General features: G+C 36.5%; 1 protein-coding gene across 1 annotated transcript; it reads right to left on the bottom strand.

Annotated features, from left to right (window-relative positions):
• Window positions 1-9,652: 9,652 nt before the first annotated feature.
• On the bottom strand, window positions 9,653-11,542 carry LOC145488886 (uncharacterized). The gene is made up of 2 exons (XM_081467712.1): window positions 11,167-11,542; window positions 9,653-10,982 (listed from the first exon to the last, which is right to left on the bottom strand). Exons 1-2 carry the CDS (start codon window positions 11,291-11,293, stop codon window positions 10,915-10,917), a joined length of 195 nt encoding a protein of 64 aa, XP_081323838.1. The 5' UTR covers window positions 11,294-11,542; the 3' UTR covers window positions 9,653-10,914.
• Window positions 11,543-15,981: the final 4,439 nt, after the last annotated feature.

The raw sequence follows: 15,981 nt of genomic DNA, 5'->3' as shown, positions 1-15,981 counted from the left end.
AAGATCAGTTCTTCGACTTCGTGGGTTTCATCATGAGCTATCGTGGGTTGTGTGTGGCTTCTTGATCCCCCTTTTACCCTTTTAGGCACCCTTTGCAAACAAGCTGGAACTGGAAATTCGACCATAACACACTACGTTAGGATATCCTAGAACAAAATAACTGCTTTTTGGCGCCAAAATGACGTTGCGGTAAGTTTTGTAGCTTTTTGTGGAGTTCGGACAATTTGGCAGAAGTTAGGATTAACGTTTCTCACAAATTGGAAAGTTGCTTTATTGAAATTCAATATCAAGTGACGAGAAGACGTCATTTATTAAAACAAATAAACGAATAGGAACTTCGAAACCCTTAACCTTCCAACTGTAAAAAGTCGAGACTCCGAGAGAGCTTCGTATAAAAATCGAGATTAGAGCGAGACGCACATAACCGCTAAAAAAAGAGACTGCAAGACCCGTGAAATTCGACTAAAATTTTGCGAGACCCAGAGTTTTTTAGGGACCATTCGCCAGCCCTAATAACAATGAGATGAAAGGTGAGGTCATAAATCTCTTTTTCTGTTTGAGTCAATTTAGATGTTTATATTATTTTAAATAACGAGTTATTCCTTGCAAAGAAACTTCAACTTTTTTAGGCACATTTAGGGCGCGAGGCTCGACTTAGATTTTCGGATTAATAAAGCCATTACATGGAATGGTGCTATAAACGAGAGGCAAAACTCGAAATAAAATATCAAGGCTCGAAGTATAGAGAAGAAGAAAGAAAGAAGAAGAAAGAAGAAAATAGAGAAAAATATTGCTCAGGTGGCTTTTAACCAAAAACAGATTCTACAAGAGAAACAAGAAAACGCAAGGCTTCTGTTTTGGCGACGCGAGGGTTACGGAGATTAGTTCGAAATTTCTTGTAATTTATCGCTACCGAAAACCTAGGTGTCAAAACCATCTATACATATCTTCCTATAGGCAGTAATACTTTGATGTTAAGTATAATCGCTCCATACATGAGAAATGTCTTACCCCTCTATCATTTTATTTGGATAAATAACCATTGGGCTTTTACAGCCCTTATTGCGGACGCGCTACAGGTTTTTAAAAATATAGTTCGTGCCTTAATTCAAGTTATCACTCAGTCTTTTTAACATATTAAAATATGCAAGCCAACTGCCGCGAACAAAACCAGCTGGTTGAACATTTTTACAAGTTTTTTAGCTCGTCCAAATTGTACCAAAAAAAATAAAAAGAAAAGAAAATGATTTGTAATGAAGACAATTGACTTCTATTTTTTGCCTTAGTATGTATATAGAGAGTCTTTTTGGCGTTTCACGTTGTCTTATTCGTATAACAGTTTCTTCGACCTACAGCAATATTTTTAAACAAAACTCACGCTTCCTCTGTTTGGAAAGTTTCAATAACCATTCATTCTGTCTAAGGACAAAATATTGATTATTATTTTGTAAATATATATATATATATATATATATATATATATATATATAAGTGAATAAATGTTTGAAAGAAAATTCGCCCCACTCAGGGCGAATTTTCTTTCAAACATTTATTCACTTTAAAATATGATTACTTGGGGTGAACAGGGTTAGGGGTTCTCTCATATACAGTATATATATATATATATATATATATATATATATATATATAAACGTTTAATAAAGCAAGGACGGACAACTTCTGACGGTAAAAAATTATTAAATTTTTAACTTTTTAACTTTTTTTACCGTCAGAAGTTGTCCGTCCTTGCTTTATCAAACGTTTTTAAATTCATTTTTGCGGTGAGGCTTGGATTGTGAATCTTCATTGATCCTCCTGACGCAGTGGCATTCTTTGTTGGCTTGAGGCATTTTATAACCGTTTATATATATATATATATATATATATATATATATATATATATATATAGATATATATATATATATATATATAGATATATATATATAGATATAGCTCGCTGGCATACAAAGCTCTGCTTTCTGCCCAGTTTGGGCACTCTACTAGGATGAGTTGTTACTCTTGCAATTGCGCATTCTCACTAGGTCGCTAGTTTGAGCACTCTGGTAATGACTTAGATACTACCACATGTGTAGTATTTGGGGCGGCTTTTTAAGCTTAGCCTCCATCCTAGTCTTCAGCACTGCACTGATGAGGCCCAGAAGGCCGAAACAGTACTGTCTGCAGTTAGTTATATATATATATATATATATATATATATATACATATAAAACGGTTATAAAATGCCTCAAGCCAACAAATGGCCCCTAATGACTCAGACGAGATCGATAGGTTTTTAATTACGAAAGAGGCTTATTTGAGTGCTCAACTGTTCTCTTTGGCTCCCCATGGCTTAAATAAAAGAAAAGAATTTCACTCCAAAAACAGAATTTGTTATAATTAACTTTCTCTTGTGTAAATATGCGTTCGCGCCATAAGGCAGTTCAAAGGCCCTTCCTTGGATTTTGTCAGCTTTTTGGGTGTTAGGTATGCTCAAAGGCCCTGCCTGGGATCTTATTACAGCTTATTGTTTAAGGGCCCCTCCAGGGATTTTGTTGTTTGTCAACCCTTTAATGCTCCAAAGGCCTCGATTTGGGATTTTGTTATTAACCTTGTCCAGCGTAAACGTAGGTTTCTTCTTTTTTTTTTTTTTTTTTTTTTTTTTTTTTTTTTCAACTGCTTATCTTTGCAAAATATTTCTCCCGTTATATTTACCGCATTGCAAGAGTCCGTTTTATCTATTTTAACTCTTTTAGTTTTTAGGTTGAATTTAACCTAGTTCTGCAATTATCACGCTCTATAATGTAATTTATGCACAGTATTGTATTCTTTTCGTTTGGACTATTAATTATCACCCTGTATGACGCAATTTATAGTACAGCATTGTATTTCTCGTTTTGCATTTTCTTCCTGTATTGTATTAATCACGATGTATTAATAGCACAATATCGTATTTTTCATTTCGTTACGTAATCTCCCACACTGTAACCGTATTTAAACTTAGTTTTCGTCATTTTTCTCTTGTAACTGATGAAGGTCTAAGACCGAAACGTTTTTCTATTAAATTTTTAACTTTTTAACTTTTTTTACCGTCAGAAGTTGTCCATCCTTGCTTTATCAAACGTTTATATATATATATATATATATATATATATATATATATATATATATATAAGCAAAATTTAAACAAAACTCACGCTTCATCTGTTTGGAAAGTTTCAATAAGCAAATATATATATAAAACGGTTATAAAATGCCTCAAGCCAACAAAGAATGCCACTGCGTCAGGAGGATCAATGAAGATTCACAGTCCAAGCCTCGCCGCAAAAATGAATTTAAAAACGTTTGATAAAGCAAGGACGGACAACTTCTGACGGTAAAAAAAGTTAAAAAGTTAAAAATTTAATAGAAAAACGTTTCGGTCTTAGACCTTCATCAGTTACAAGAGAAAAATGACGAAAACTAAGTTTAAATACGGTTACAGTGTGGGAGATTACGTAACGAAATGAAAAATACAATATTGTGCTATTAATGCATCGTGATTAATACAATACAGGAAGAAAATGCAAAACGAGAAATACAATGCTGTACTATAAATTGCGTCATACAGGGTGATAATTAATAGTCCAAACGAAAAGAATACAATACTGTGCATAAATTACATTATAGAGCGTGATAATTGCAGAACTAGGTTAAATTCAACCTAAAAACTAAAAGAGTTAAAATAGATAAAACGGACTCTTGCAATACGGTAAATATAACGGGAAAAATAGTTTGCAAAGATAAGCAGTTGAAAAGAAAAAAAAAAAAAAAAAAAAAGAAGAAGAAACCTGCGTTTACGCTGGACAAGGTTAATAACAAAATCCCAAATCGAGGCCTTTGGAGCATTAAAGGGTTGACAAACAACAAAATCCCTGGAGGGGCCCTTAAACAATTAGCTGTAATAAGATCCCAGGCAGGGCCTTTGAGCATACCTAACACCCAAAAAGCTGACAAAATTCAAGGAAGGGTCTTTGAACTGCCTTATGGCGCGAACGCATATTTACACAAGAGAAAGTTAATTATAACAAATTCTGTTTTTGGAGTGAAATTCTTTTCTTTTATATATATATATATATATATATATATATATATATATATATATATATATATTTATATATATTTGTTATTCTTTACTCGATCTATTCATCAATCATCAATCAAAGTCTGGATATCATATTTTTTGTAGACTAGAAACTCAGTCAAGGGAAAGAAAGCAGACGAGTTAAGAGTGCCTGCCTGTAAAAATCAGACAAATTCTTAATTTCGCGGCAAGGGTCGAAAATTCGATTTCGCTCATATTCTTATGGTAGATAGGCTAGGGCATGACAAAGACTACTGGATAGTTTTCTTGGCAAAATATCCTTTTATTTCAAAGAAATATGCAAATTACCAAATTCCGTTAAAATCGTCATTTGACGCACCATTTTATTAAGCAAGTTTGAGAGCCTCGCATGCAAAACCGCATCAGTCTTCCGTCTTTAAAACACTCAAATATTTTTATGCCGTGTTTAAATGTGTACTGGGTTGGTTTTAGGGAATGTTGCGTTGTCTTTTTGGGTGCAAAATAATTAAATTTCGAAGACATGTATCTCATTCACTTAAAAGTACTTCGTGCATATAATTAATTTTCACCATATGCGAAACCTTCAAATTGATTAAGCTTCTGGTGGTTGAATTGCAGAAGGATGGTCTACAGATTCCTGTAAAAATTTCTTTGGGCAAATGATTGTGAGCGACGCGAGAGCTTTCCAAAGTACGTCAAAAATGCACATATTTGACCATTCGTCGTCAAATTTCAATTTACTGGTTAGACGTATATTTTAGCATGCGCGACATGACGTGACCTATGATAAGTTGAAATAGACACAGAGCTGATAATTTCGAAATGTTCTAACCTTATTTGCCGCAAAAGGCAGGTCCAAAGCCGATTTGACGTGTTTCTAGTCGATCTCTCACCATTCGTTGTACATAAAGCAGACGTTTGCTTTTGTTTACACAAGGTTAACGTCCGATGTACATCGCCAACTGTCAACCTATCATTGGTCGAATATCATGAATCTGTGACCATCTTTCTGCGCATATGAACATCACTGCATCTAAGTCAAAAACGGTTGAGTCATTTGTAGATAGTTGCTTGCTTTGCACTGCGCCAAAATAATACGTTTGATCGATTGCTGACCATTGCTGATAAGCGTGTCGGCGCAGCCGCAATCTTACAGCCGTTATTTATTCGTCACGCAATGCTGTCACGGCATATGCTGCACATTTTGATTTGATTTGATTTGATTTTGTATAGAGCACTCTCAGGACAAATGAAACAATTTAATCATTGTTCATCTGTTTATTCATATGCATAATAACATGTGTATATTTATATAATCGTATTCTATAGTGTGCGTGGCCTAGGTCCAAATCACGTTTGTTGTACGTTTTGATGTTTCAGACAACAGCTGATAAAGCTAGTGCCTGTACTCACTAGAATTTTAAAAAAATCGCTATGAAACCAATTTTAGATCAATGAAGCAAGAACTAGCTGAAATAAAAATAGAAAATCGCAACGTGTCTAATTCGTGAGAAAAACAGACTAAATTTAATTAGTGATTACGTGAGTAAATAACCCTGGCCATGCCATTTTATTTGGCGTATTTTGTTTGCCTTGTGGCGAGACATTGGTATGTTTGTAACAGGAAATAGAGGACTGTTGTCAATACAGTCCAAAATTATTGTCAGTAAAATATTGTAAATAAAACACCTATTGACCGGTTACCTCCGCGGCCACCATTTGGTCGTTCCGATAGGGGTTTCATTATTGTCTTTACCCCTATTAAGCGGCCACCCAAAATTTAAGAACTTTGTTTTGGAAAGGGCGATGGCAGATAAGAGTCTGAAATTGAAGGTGCATGACGAGTGATAATTCAAATACACGTCGATCATGATTGTCTTGAATTGACTCCATGTTCACCAAGAAATTTATAACCCGATAGTGAAAAATTAAATATTCAAGGTACACCAACCTCTATTTAAGCGGCTAGCCCCATTAAGCGGTCACCACCCATTTCCCCGGGGGTAGCCCACTGTATTACATGTAAACCAAAAATAATTGCACAGTGCGAAAAGACCTAGGTATGAGTTTAGCGTTACAGTATTACGCAGGGCATGTAGGTAGCGGTGGTCGAGTGAAAGATAACAACAGGGGCAATGGTAAACTATTCATTCTTCTCATTTCTTAATTTAATCTCTTCCTACTTAACACGATTGTGTGCTCCCAGTGGTTCCCAGCCTTACGGAGCCTTATGTATTAGGATAGGAATTGTCCTACCCCTACCCCCTCAAATGGGATGACAGCATTGCGTGACGAACAAGGAACCGCTGCAAGCAAGGATTCAAGCCATCAAACCATGACGATCAAAACGTAATATTTTAGTGTAGTGCAAAGCAAGCAACTATCTACAAATGACTCAACCGTTTTTGACTTAGATGCAGTGGTGATCATATGTGTCGAAAGAGGGTCATAGATTCATGGTATTCGACCATTAAATAAGTTGACAGTTGGCGATGTACATCGGGCGTTGTGTAAACAAAAGCAAACTTCTGCTTTATGTGCGACGAATGGTGAGAGAAACACGTCAAATCGGCTTTGGACTTGCCTTTTACAGCACATGAGGTAAGAGCATTTCGAAATTATCAGCTCTGTGTCTATTTCAACGTAACATTGGTCAAGTCATGTGGCGCATGCTAAAATATACGTTTAACCCGTAAATTGAAATTTGATGAGGGAATGGTTAAATATTTGCATTTTTGACGTACTTCGAAAAGCTCTAGCTTCGCTGACAATCATTTGCCCAAAGAAATTTTTACAGGAATCTGTAGATCATCCTTCTGCGATTCAACCACCAGAAGCTTGATCCATTTAAAGGTTTCGCACATGGTGAAATTAATTATATACACAAAGTACTTTTAAGTGAAGGAAATACATGTCTTCGAAATTTAATTATTTTGCACCCAAAAAGACAACGCAACATTCCCTAAAACTAACCCAGTACACATTTAAACATTGCACAAAAATATTTGAGTGTTTTAAAGACGGAAGAATGATGCGGTTTTGCATGCGAGGCTCTCAAACTTGTTTAATAAAATGGTGCGTCAAATGACGATTTTAACGGAATTTGGTAATTTGCATAATTCTTTGAAATGAAAGGATGTTTTGCCAAAAAAACTATCCAGTAGTTTTTGTCATGCCTTAGCCTATCTACCATGAAAATATGAGCAAAATCGAATTTTCGACCCTTGCCGAGTTATTTTCCATTTTTATGGACAGGGACTCTTAAGTAGTTGTTTCTTCGTATCGGCTCACCTGTTCAAGCTAAGTGCCAAGTTAAAATTTCCTGTCGGTGGTGTGTTAACGCACGTTCTAATGCATTGACTCATTAAAACGGTTTTATTTTACCCCATGCAGACAGTTAATTACCATTTTACCAAATTTTGCTCAGCTGTTCGAAAAAGCAAAAAGAGTGATAGGGAAAGAAACCTAATGATTATTTCAGCTTAGTTTTAAGGAAGACTATATAGATATTGTACGCATACAATCTTTAATTTTTCATTTCTACAAATTCAAAAGTGTTTTTGCAAATGACGGAAATCTACCCCAAAACCTGACACTAGATTGATTTGGTTACTTAATGTCTCTTAACTGTTATCATTAAGAAAACAGTATTTTCAAATTTCGTCACCGACTGCATCAGCTTCCTTCAAGTAAACCTTGAATAAATAGTTTCTTTATGTGTTCGTTAAACGCTCAAATTTGCTCCACGTAAAGAAGGACCAACATTTCTTTATAATATCACTTTTGCTCTTTTGAGAGATGAAAAAAATTAAAACCATTGACTGGTCAAAAAGGGTTAGAGCTTTTCAAGCTTTCGATTGCTGCAACTGCAGTCTTCGACAGATGCAATGATAAAAAAGCGGCGAAAACGGATCTGGAATAGAAATGTACTAAGTAATATAACAGATTAATATTATGGAAATAAATCTAACAATTTTGTTGAAAATAGTGCTGCATTGTTCTAGAGGCTAGAGTTATTGCAAACATTGTATACCAGGATTAAAACTAGCTTCACTGTCACGATTTGTAAGCTTGCTTTTTGTTTTTGTTTTTGGTTTGTTTGTTTGTTTTTTTTTACCTAAATGTGTTGCAAAATTACTTATAAAATGTTAGACTTTTACCGGTCGCTTTCTTCTCGCTTTCTTCTCGTAACCTGCACTTAAACAAAAATATTCCCGAACATTGACTGAAGACAACCTTACCTTGCGCCTCCGGGATCAAGGAAGCCAACAAGACGCGGAAAACAAAGCAAAAAGGTACAACGAGCATCTCTAAGACGGTCTCGTAAAAACCTTGTAAAACAGCTTCAAAATACAGTGAGAAGCTGAAACGTCCGGTTCAACTTTGCGCATCATGAAAAGCTAAACTTTGACACCTGGCTGAATCAGTTTTCAAACCACCAGCTCCAGAAATAAGCGACATATTAATCATTGGTGGTTGCAGCAACAAAGGAGTTCCTCTCAACTGTGATTGGTGGATGAATTATTTATTTTTTTATTGCCATAGAAAACAATGCTATGAAGTTGACGTCTTGTCATGTTGCGGTCTCTAGCCTAAATGATGATAAAAGAGAGCGATGATGTCGTTGATTCGACGTAGTTACCATGTAATATAGTTTTAGCCTTTTACGTGAAAACACGAAATTTTGCAAAGATGTCAGAAGATTTAGAAACGGAGACTTTATTAGCGCTGTGACCTATGTCCTATGAAATACAAAAACAAAGCAAGTTAATTCAGTGTCGTCGACGCTAGCTTGGCTGTTTGTCAAACTGTATTTATTTAGTAATTTGATTCCTTGTCATAAGCAGGTTTTTTTAGAGTGACGCAAATCATGAACTCATTTTCCTCTTTTCTTTTGATTGGCTAGAGAATGACATAATGACGAATGAAATTCTAATGTGGTTCAAACGCAACAATCTGGCCTCCATTACTTAATGCATGAGTGCAGTAAATAATAGTAAGTAGTCCCGAGATCCTCATAACTGATACGCCATTTTCTAGTTTCCTTTTGTATCTGTGTCAAAATGAATCTTCGAGCGAAACCCGGCTAGGTAATTTTGGCGCTTCGAACACGCTTTAATGGCCGTTGGCGTTGTGTAGAGGGCGCTTTTGTAGAGTGGTTAAAATAAGATTGAAAGTATCTGGACCAGTGGCCATGGTGGAAGGTGGCCGTTAGTGGAGGTTCGAATGTATCATGGCTGCTGTTGAGATAGTGATCTAGATATAGAAATTGGCCTATGTAAAGTGAAAAATTCCCACCCTCGCCTGTTTAGAATTTCTCGAGAGCTTTCAGAAATTCTTGATTTCATTGTTAGTGTTCAATAATTATCACGAGCAGAGCTCAGTTTGTATAATATCACAGCTTCTCTATTAGGCAAAACAGAACGGACAGGGAGGACTGGGAGAGGGCGTCTTTGATTTGCATTAATTACTCCTAGTATCGCGCGAAGTTAAATCCTCGATAAGTCATTTAATCACTGACAGTTTCTTCAGGGTTGCACCTGATTTTTTTTTTTTTTTTTTTTTTTTTTTGAGATCAAAAGGAAACGTAGTATTAACATTGCCATTCCTTGGTTCAGGCTCACTCATGGATCTTGCCTTCAGAGTACTTTTCCGCCGATTTCAAACAATATTCGACCGGATAAAGACTGAGCTATCTGTCGCGACTGGAACTAATCAACAAATGCAATCACTGAAAATGCAGAATAAAATATAGCTGTTCCAACGGTTGACACCCCAAAGCCAAGGCGATTCAAAGTCGTGTTCATGATATAAGCTTTCGTTTCTGTCTTTGTGTCACAGACTACGATGCTCAGACTTGCTCAGACTCACACACTACGCAGCAAACGAAAACATCCTCAGACTACTATGAAGACCACGAGGTAGTCTTCAGATATCCGCTTTACGATGCTTAGACTTGCCCAGACCAATACAAAAACCGAGAGGTGCGCGATAGTCTTTGCGCATATGACGTATGACGACATTTAAAATAGCGCAGAAAATGCAGACGGTCAACGAAAAATCTCAAAACAAGGTCTTCCTTAAAACCACAGGACACCCAAGATTATGGACTGCATTCTGCCAACGCAAATAGTAGTCGCGAATCTGGTAACGCGCGTCATGATACGAGGAGCACCCTTCCGGCATTGTAAGTTTTTAGGAGGGGGGGTGGTGGGGTTATGTATGGTCAGAGGCGAGGAGATATTGTAATGGAAATTTTAAAGCACGTGAACAAAACTGCTGGATTCAGCTTAACATAAGATTTGGTTGCTATCACGTAATAATCTTGGATCAGGTTTCAACATTCTCGGAACCTTTTTCTTGTTCAACCCTTACCTATATGCAAAAAATTCCCAGCATAGACCAGTGAATGCGCGGCTCATCAGCAAACAGTAAAACCGCTTTTCAAACACCTTTATTTTCTTACTACTTCTACAATTATTGCTTCCCTCAAGTAAAACTACATTAAACCATTACTGAACTACAACTGGAAGTCGCTATTCATACTCAAGATGAAAGAAATCTTTTTTTCATTTTCGGCCGTTCAATTGACTTCCAACAGCAACCATCCCGGAGTTAGTCCCCTGTTGGCCAACATTGCCAGCGGTGTTGCGAAAGGTCATCTGACGCTTACCGTTCCATTGATGTCCAACAGCAACATTCCCCGAATTAGTTCCCTGTTGACCAACACTGCCAACGGTGTTGCCAAAGGTCATCTGACGTTTGCCATTCCATTGATGTCCAACAGCAACATTCCCTGAGTTAGTTCCCTGTTAGCCGACATTGCCACCGGTAGCGCCAAAGCTCATCTGAAGTCGGCCAGGCTCCTCCAGCTCTGTTTCTATAGAAAAAGGCGTCAAACATTCGATTGAAATTTTTCTTTTAGGTTTAGGGGTATTATAGAAGGCTTTATAGGAAACATGTCACAAAGGAACAAAGGAACAACCAACAAGACTTATCCTGTACGCAACAAGAAAGCTATCAATTAAAATATTATACAGTTTTCTACAAGAAGTTGTACACACCTCGTCGGCCGTAGTAGTTGCCGTAGTAGTGGCCGCCGTAACCACCGTTCCATTGAGTTCCGACATTAACATTTCCCGAGTTGATTCCCTGCTGGCCAACATTGCCAGCGGTGTTGCCAAACGTCATGTAACTTCGGCGGCCAGGCTCACTCAGTTCCGGCTCTGCAAAGCAAGTGCCAAAAGTTTCTAATTGTATGAAAATCCCGTTTTCCTTGCTTTAGATGGCATTTAAATGAAGAAGGCCAGAAAGAAACTTCGGAATTCTCTTCAAGCCTCTATCACTAGTTTAAAAACCGCTTTCCCAGCTTTATTATTTTAATGAATTGGCCAAGCCGCACATAGACAAGTAATGACAAAAACCATTATTGACTATCAACCTGGCTTCCCTTGTAAGATTCGGTCCTTTTTTTAAGTTGTTCTTGCCCTGTTTAAGTTACTGTGACAAATATTATCCTGTTTTAAGACAAAAATAATATCATCATGATAATGTCGAGATTCGTTCATTTTTTTTTTTTTTCCAAAAAACAAAGGCCGTATGACATCTGAATTAAATCGACAGTTTTTTTTAACATCAGGGACTCTTCTTTCAGTAAAAAAGGGCAAATTGCAATTGAATTAAGTTTCCTTTGAAAATCGGAGGCTTTCTATACTATGCTCTACAAAACGGGACAAGTTAACAACAAGTGTTATTGGTTATGTTCGAACTCGTACAAGAAGTCTATTAATCTCACCTCGGACTATCGGCTGAAAAGGGTGGCTGAGTTCTGCTTCTGTAAAAAACGGACATGTTACAATATTGAGTTAAGTTTCGTTGGAACATAGGGGCTTTTCATCGGTCATGCTATGCTTCTATATAAGGGACAGAACAAATTAAAAGTACCCGCAAAACAGCAGAGATAAAAGATCTACTACGAGACTCGCACAATAAGGAGTAAAGAAAGAATCACGTTTGGCAAAAACTTTTCCTAATGTCTATCCGCATTATGTAAGGAACGACTAGTCTCATTGATTTTACGCAGATTTGAATCACCCAAATTTGAATTACAAAGATAAAGTGAACAACGCACAATTCTGAATAAGATACGACACATTTACGCAAAAGAAACCACGTTAGCCCGAGGCACTAAAAGTGCTACCTGGTTAGCAAGTGTTCAGTACCATTAAACAGGCACAACTGAACGAACTAAAATACAGTACTAGTGTTACTATCAAAGGTCAAATGAAAACACGGCTGCTAACTATAGCAATAAACTGACGGACATACCGGCCATCTGGTTTTTCAGATCCTCAGCATCACGGTAAGGAGGTGGAGGAAATGACATCGCCAGACCCAAAGAGATGAAGAACAAAACAAGGCACTTCATATTCCTTCAAAGGAACGTATGAACAGAAATTAGTAGAATTCTGCTAGAATACCAATACAAATGCTGTAATCTGGTTGATTGAGCTATAACACACTATTTAATTTAACAACATAGTATTTAACAACTGAAGAACAATTTACTGTTATGCGATAAGTATCAATCCAATATACACAGCTACAGTGCAGTTCAAATTACAATTCAGTTCGGAGCGCGTGTAAAACATGAGGCCATAGTTCATTCGGTCATCTGCGACGTTGCCTATTACTGACCTCAAAGAAATCACATACAATCTCATATGCTAATAATAATAATTTGTTTGTTGTTGTAACTTGTGCAAATAAACGCTCTCGTAAATCTGCAAGGTCATTTAATCCAGTTGTATCACTTACTATATACGCAAGCTTGTCGAGAATCATACATGCATTAGAAGTTGCAAAACGAAATGAAAACAAATAGCTGCATGCAAGCTGCGTATTTGAAATTAACTCGTTTGAAGATACACCTTTTAGGGAATTTACCTTTTGCGACTGAATCGCTAATTGCTTGTCAGTAGAAATTAAGTTTGCGGACACTCTGAAATCTTATCTTGCAATCTTCGTCTTTGTGGAGTAGTTGATGTGTCAAGCAAGGTCTGTTTAAATACATCCCGCAAAGTAGCAAAATTAGTCATGTCACGTTTTAGCTCATAGCATTCTGTCAGATTCAAAACCCAAACGGACGTATGTAGGAAACGGATGTTAGAAATCTGCCACAGGAAACGGAAAGTACTCAACTTCAAGGAGGGTAACTAGCGTCAGCAAGCTTAAGGGGGCTTTTGTTGATTTTTCTCATTAAAAATATCAAGCTTTGCTTTAAGTTAGAGCAGTATATTCCTCATGAATGAAGAGGCACTGACAATTTATAGTCACGGCGTGATCTTGCACCAAAATTATGGAATACCTTTACAAAAGCATCCAGATGCGTACTGAAATATAGAGAAATTTAGTTACAGAGCAAAAAGTCTAAAACGGGATCGAGGGAAGAGGAACGAGCAATGTTCACCCCTCGTCACCCATCACCCTTCACCCCACCTTGTAGATTTGCCCTTAGCGGTACCATTCATGTCAGCTACCTATGCTGACATAAACTCGTCATTTATTTTTCAAAATTATCATATTTATAGTTAGGTATATGGGATAAATATTGACAATAAACGTTGGCTTGTTATTTATCAGAAATTTGTAATTATAATCCATCAAATAGTTCGCTCTCGCGCGACTGGCTTAAACGCGTCACGTTACTGAATATTTCTAAAGCTAAAATTGGGTAATATCCGAGAGCATGATATTCCTCAATTTTCTAAACCGTGCGTGTTGGGGAAAAATATTGAAGGACACTAAGCACAATAGCCTCCAAAAATATGCTCGGATATTTGTCCTTGGCAAAAGATTATGTCCTTGGATGTTATCTGTTCCACAAAGCTCACAGTTTACGTTCGCTTCTCGGAACAGATGATGTCCGCGGACAAATATCCGAGTATATTCTCGCGCCAAATGGGGCGATTTTGTATTGAGTTGACATAGTGTTCGATATTATTTATAGGGCTAAGCAAATTTGACCACTTTAATTGTTACAACAATTCTTATTCTACCAGAAAATAATTTGTCAAATGCTCAGAACTAATAAGATAATAGCAATTCGCAGCGTTAAATAGGTTGTTTCTCCCTGTAGTTCCTCGAGGGTCTTGAAAAACCCTGGAGATGAACTGGAGGCTTTGAAATTACTGAGTTTATTTTTAATGAATTTATTTATTAGTATCTGACAGGGCTAAGATTGATAGTCTTGGCACAACCCTTGTGAGATGACTTTAAGAATTCCTAGGAATTCCTAGGAATTTCCTAAGAATTCCTAGGAAAAAATTCCTAGGAATTCCTAGGAATCTAAGGTGTGAATTTTCACGGTAATTCGGACTCGGAATTCCTAGGAATTCCAAGGAATTCCAAGTTTACATAGAACTGACTTGGAATTCCTAGGAATTCCTAGGAATTCCAACTGAAATATACTCACCTTGAAAATTCCTTAAAATTCCCAAAAATTCCTAGGAATTTCTGAGAATAACTTGGAATTTGTAGGATTTTTTGAGAATAGGTTGGAATTTTTGGGAAAATCTGAGAAAAACTGGGAATTTTGTATCATTTGTAGGCCAGACAAAATTTTGATGATAAATGCCTAGCATTAAAATAACAAATAAAGTCACTGATATCACATCAAACAGGTTTTAAATGAATGGTTTATTACATTGGCTCTCATGAATTTAAACATAAGAATAATCATCCTGTTTCTTTTTCATTACATCAAGAATCAAAAGTAAAACTGAAAACAGATATGAAGGTCAAACTTTTACATGTTTGATAAAAAGAGAACTTTTTCAGATAATTTACTTTTTTAGTTTACAAATCCAACAATTTTCCATACACAAGATTTTACCTTAAATTATTGTTATTGTGTGGAACATATCTGGATTTTCATGATTGTAAGGAATCAATGATAAGAACAAAACTGAGACATTCCTTAAAATTAAAAAAAGGCTGAGTTTGGGCAAACTTAGCTGCTGTTCAGTTATTTCTGTTGATTCTGCAGCTAGCCTCTTCATCTTCATCTTTGTTGTATGACACCTAAAACAAAATTTAAAAAAATACATTACACTGCGATATATATGAGGTACTGTAAGACTAAGATCCAAATATTTATGTGCTCACAGTTTAATACATGCAGCTAATTAAGGCCTGACTGTAAGCTGGTTGAAATGTTAAAAGAGAAAACTTGATAATTGTGAAGGTGCTTGTATACTATTGATAAATATGTTACATAAATCTTGAGCTTACAGTAGACTAAATCAAGGTTTTCCTTCTTCTGTAAGTGTATCAACAACTCTCGAATTGGAGGATATATATCACGGTTTTTAGCCAAATTTAGAGATTAGAAATATTAAAAAAGACACTTAAAACATCAAAGGAACATTGAAATAATAGAGTAAACGCAAAAGAATATACGGATGGACAAAATTGAAGATCAACACGGATTGCCATACAGTCAGGCTGAAACACACAGGAGACATATCAAACTCATGCAGACTGTGGCTGCCTCGTTGGAGTTTTTGTCAAGAACTTTGACTGGGATCAGCGAGAACTGCTATATTTGTTTCGTTTGAACAAGTGTGGCGAGAGAAACGACTTGTTATTCGCAAATCAAATTGTTTAGGCATGCCCTCTGGGCAACCTAAATTGTTTCAACCTTGCTTTAGCCAGAATTCATTTCATGCCATGACTGAGTGACCCACTCGTGTATGATTCGTGATGACAAAGTTCATTCAAAAGCTTTTGTCTAAATAAAAGAAGTTACTTTGTATAATATAGGGTTACTTGAATTTGATTACTCACCAAATAATTTTGTATACAGCTAATCTGCCCTT

This window comes from Orbicella franksi, chromosome 6 (genome assembly GCF_964199315.1).
Source record: "Orbicella franksi chromosome 6, jaOrbFran1.1, whole genome shotgun sequence".
NCBI lineage: Eukaryota > Metazoa > Cnidaria > Anthozoa > Scleractinia > Merulinidae > Orbicella > Orbicella franksi.
This window is presented reverse-complemented; position numbering and strand designations above follow the sequence as displayed.

Bases quoted from the DNA above. Each gene is read 5' to 3' on its own strand.
- LOC145488886 (XM_081467712.1), bottom strand. From the start codon at position 11,293: ATGACGTTTGGCAACACCGCTGGCAATGTTGGCCAGCAGGGAATCAAC. The intron at 10,983-11,166 runs GTGTGTACAACT...CTTTTTCTATAG, and splicing joins CAACTACTACGGCCGACGAG to AAACAGAGCTGGAGGAGCCT.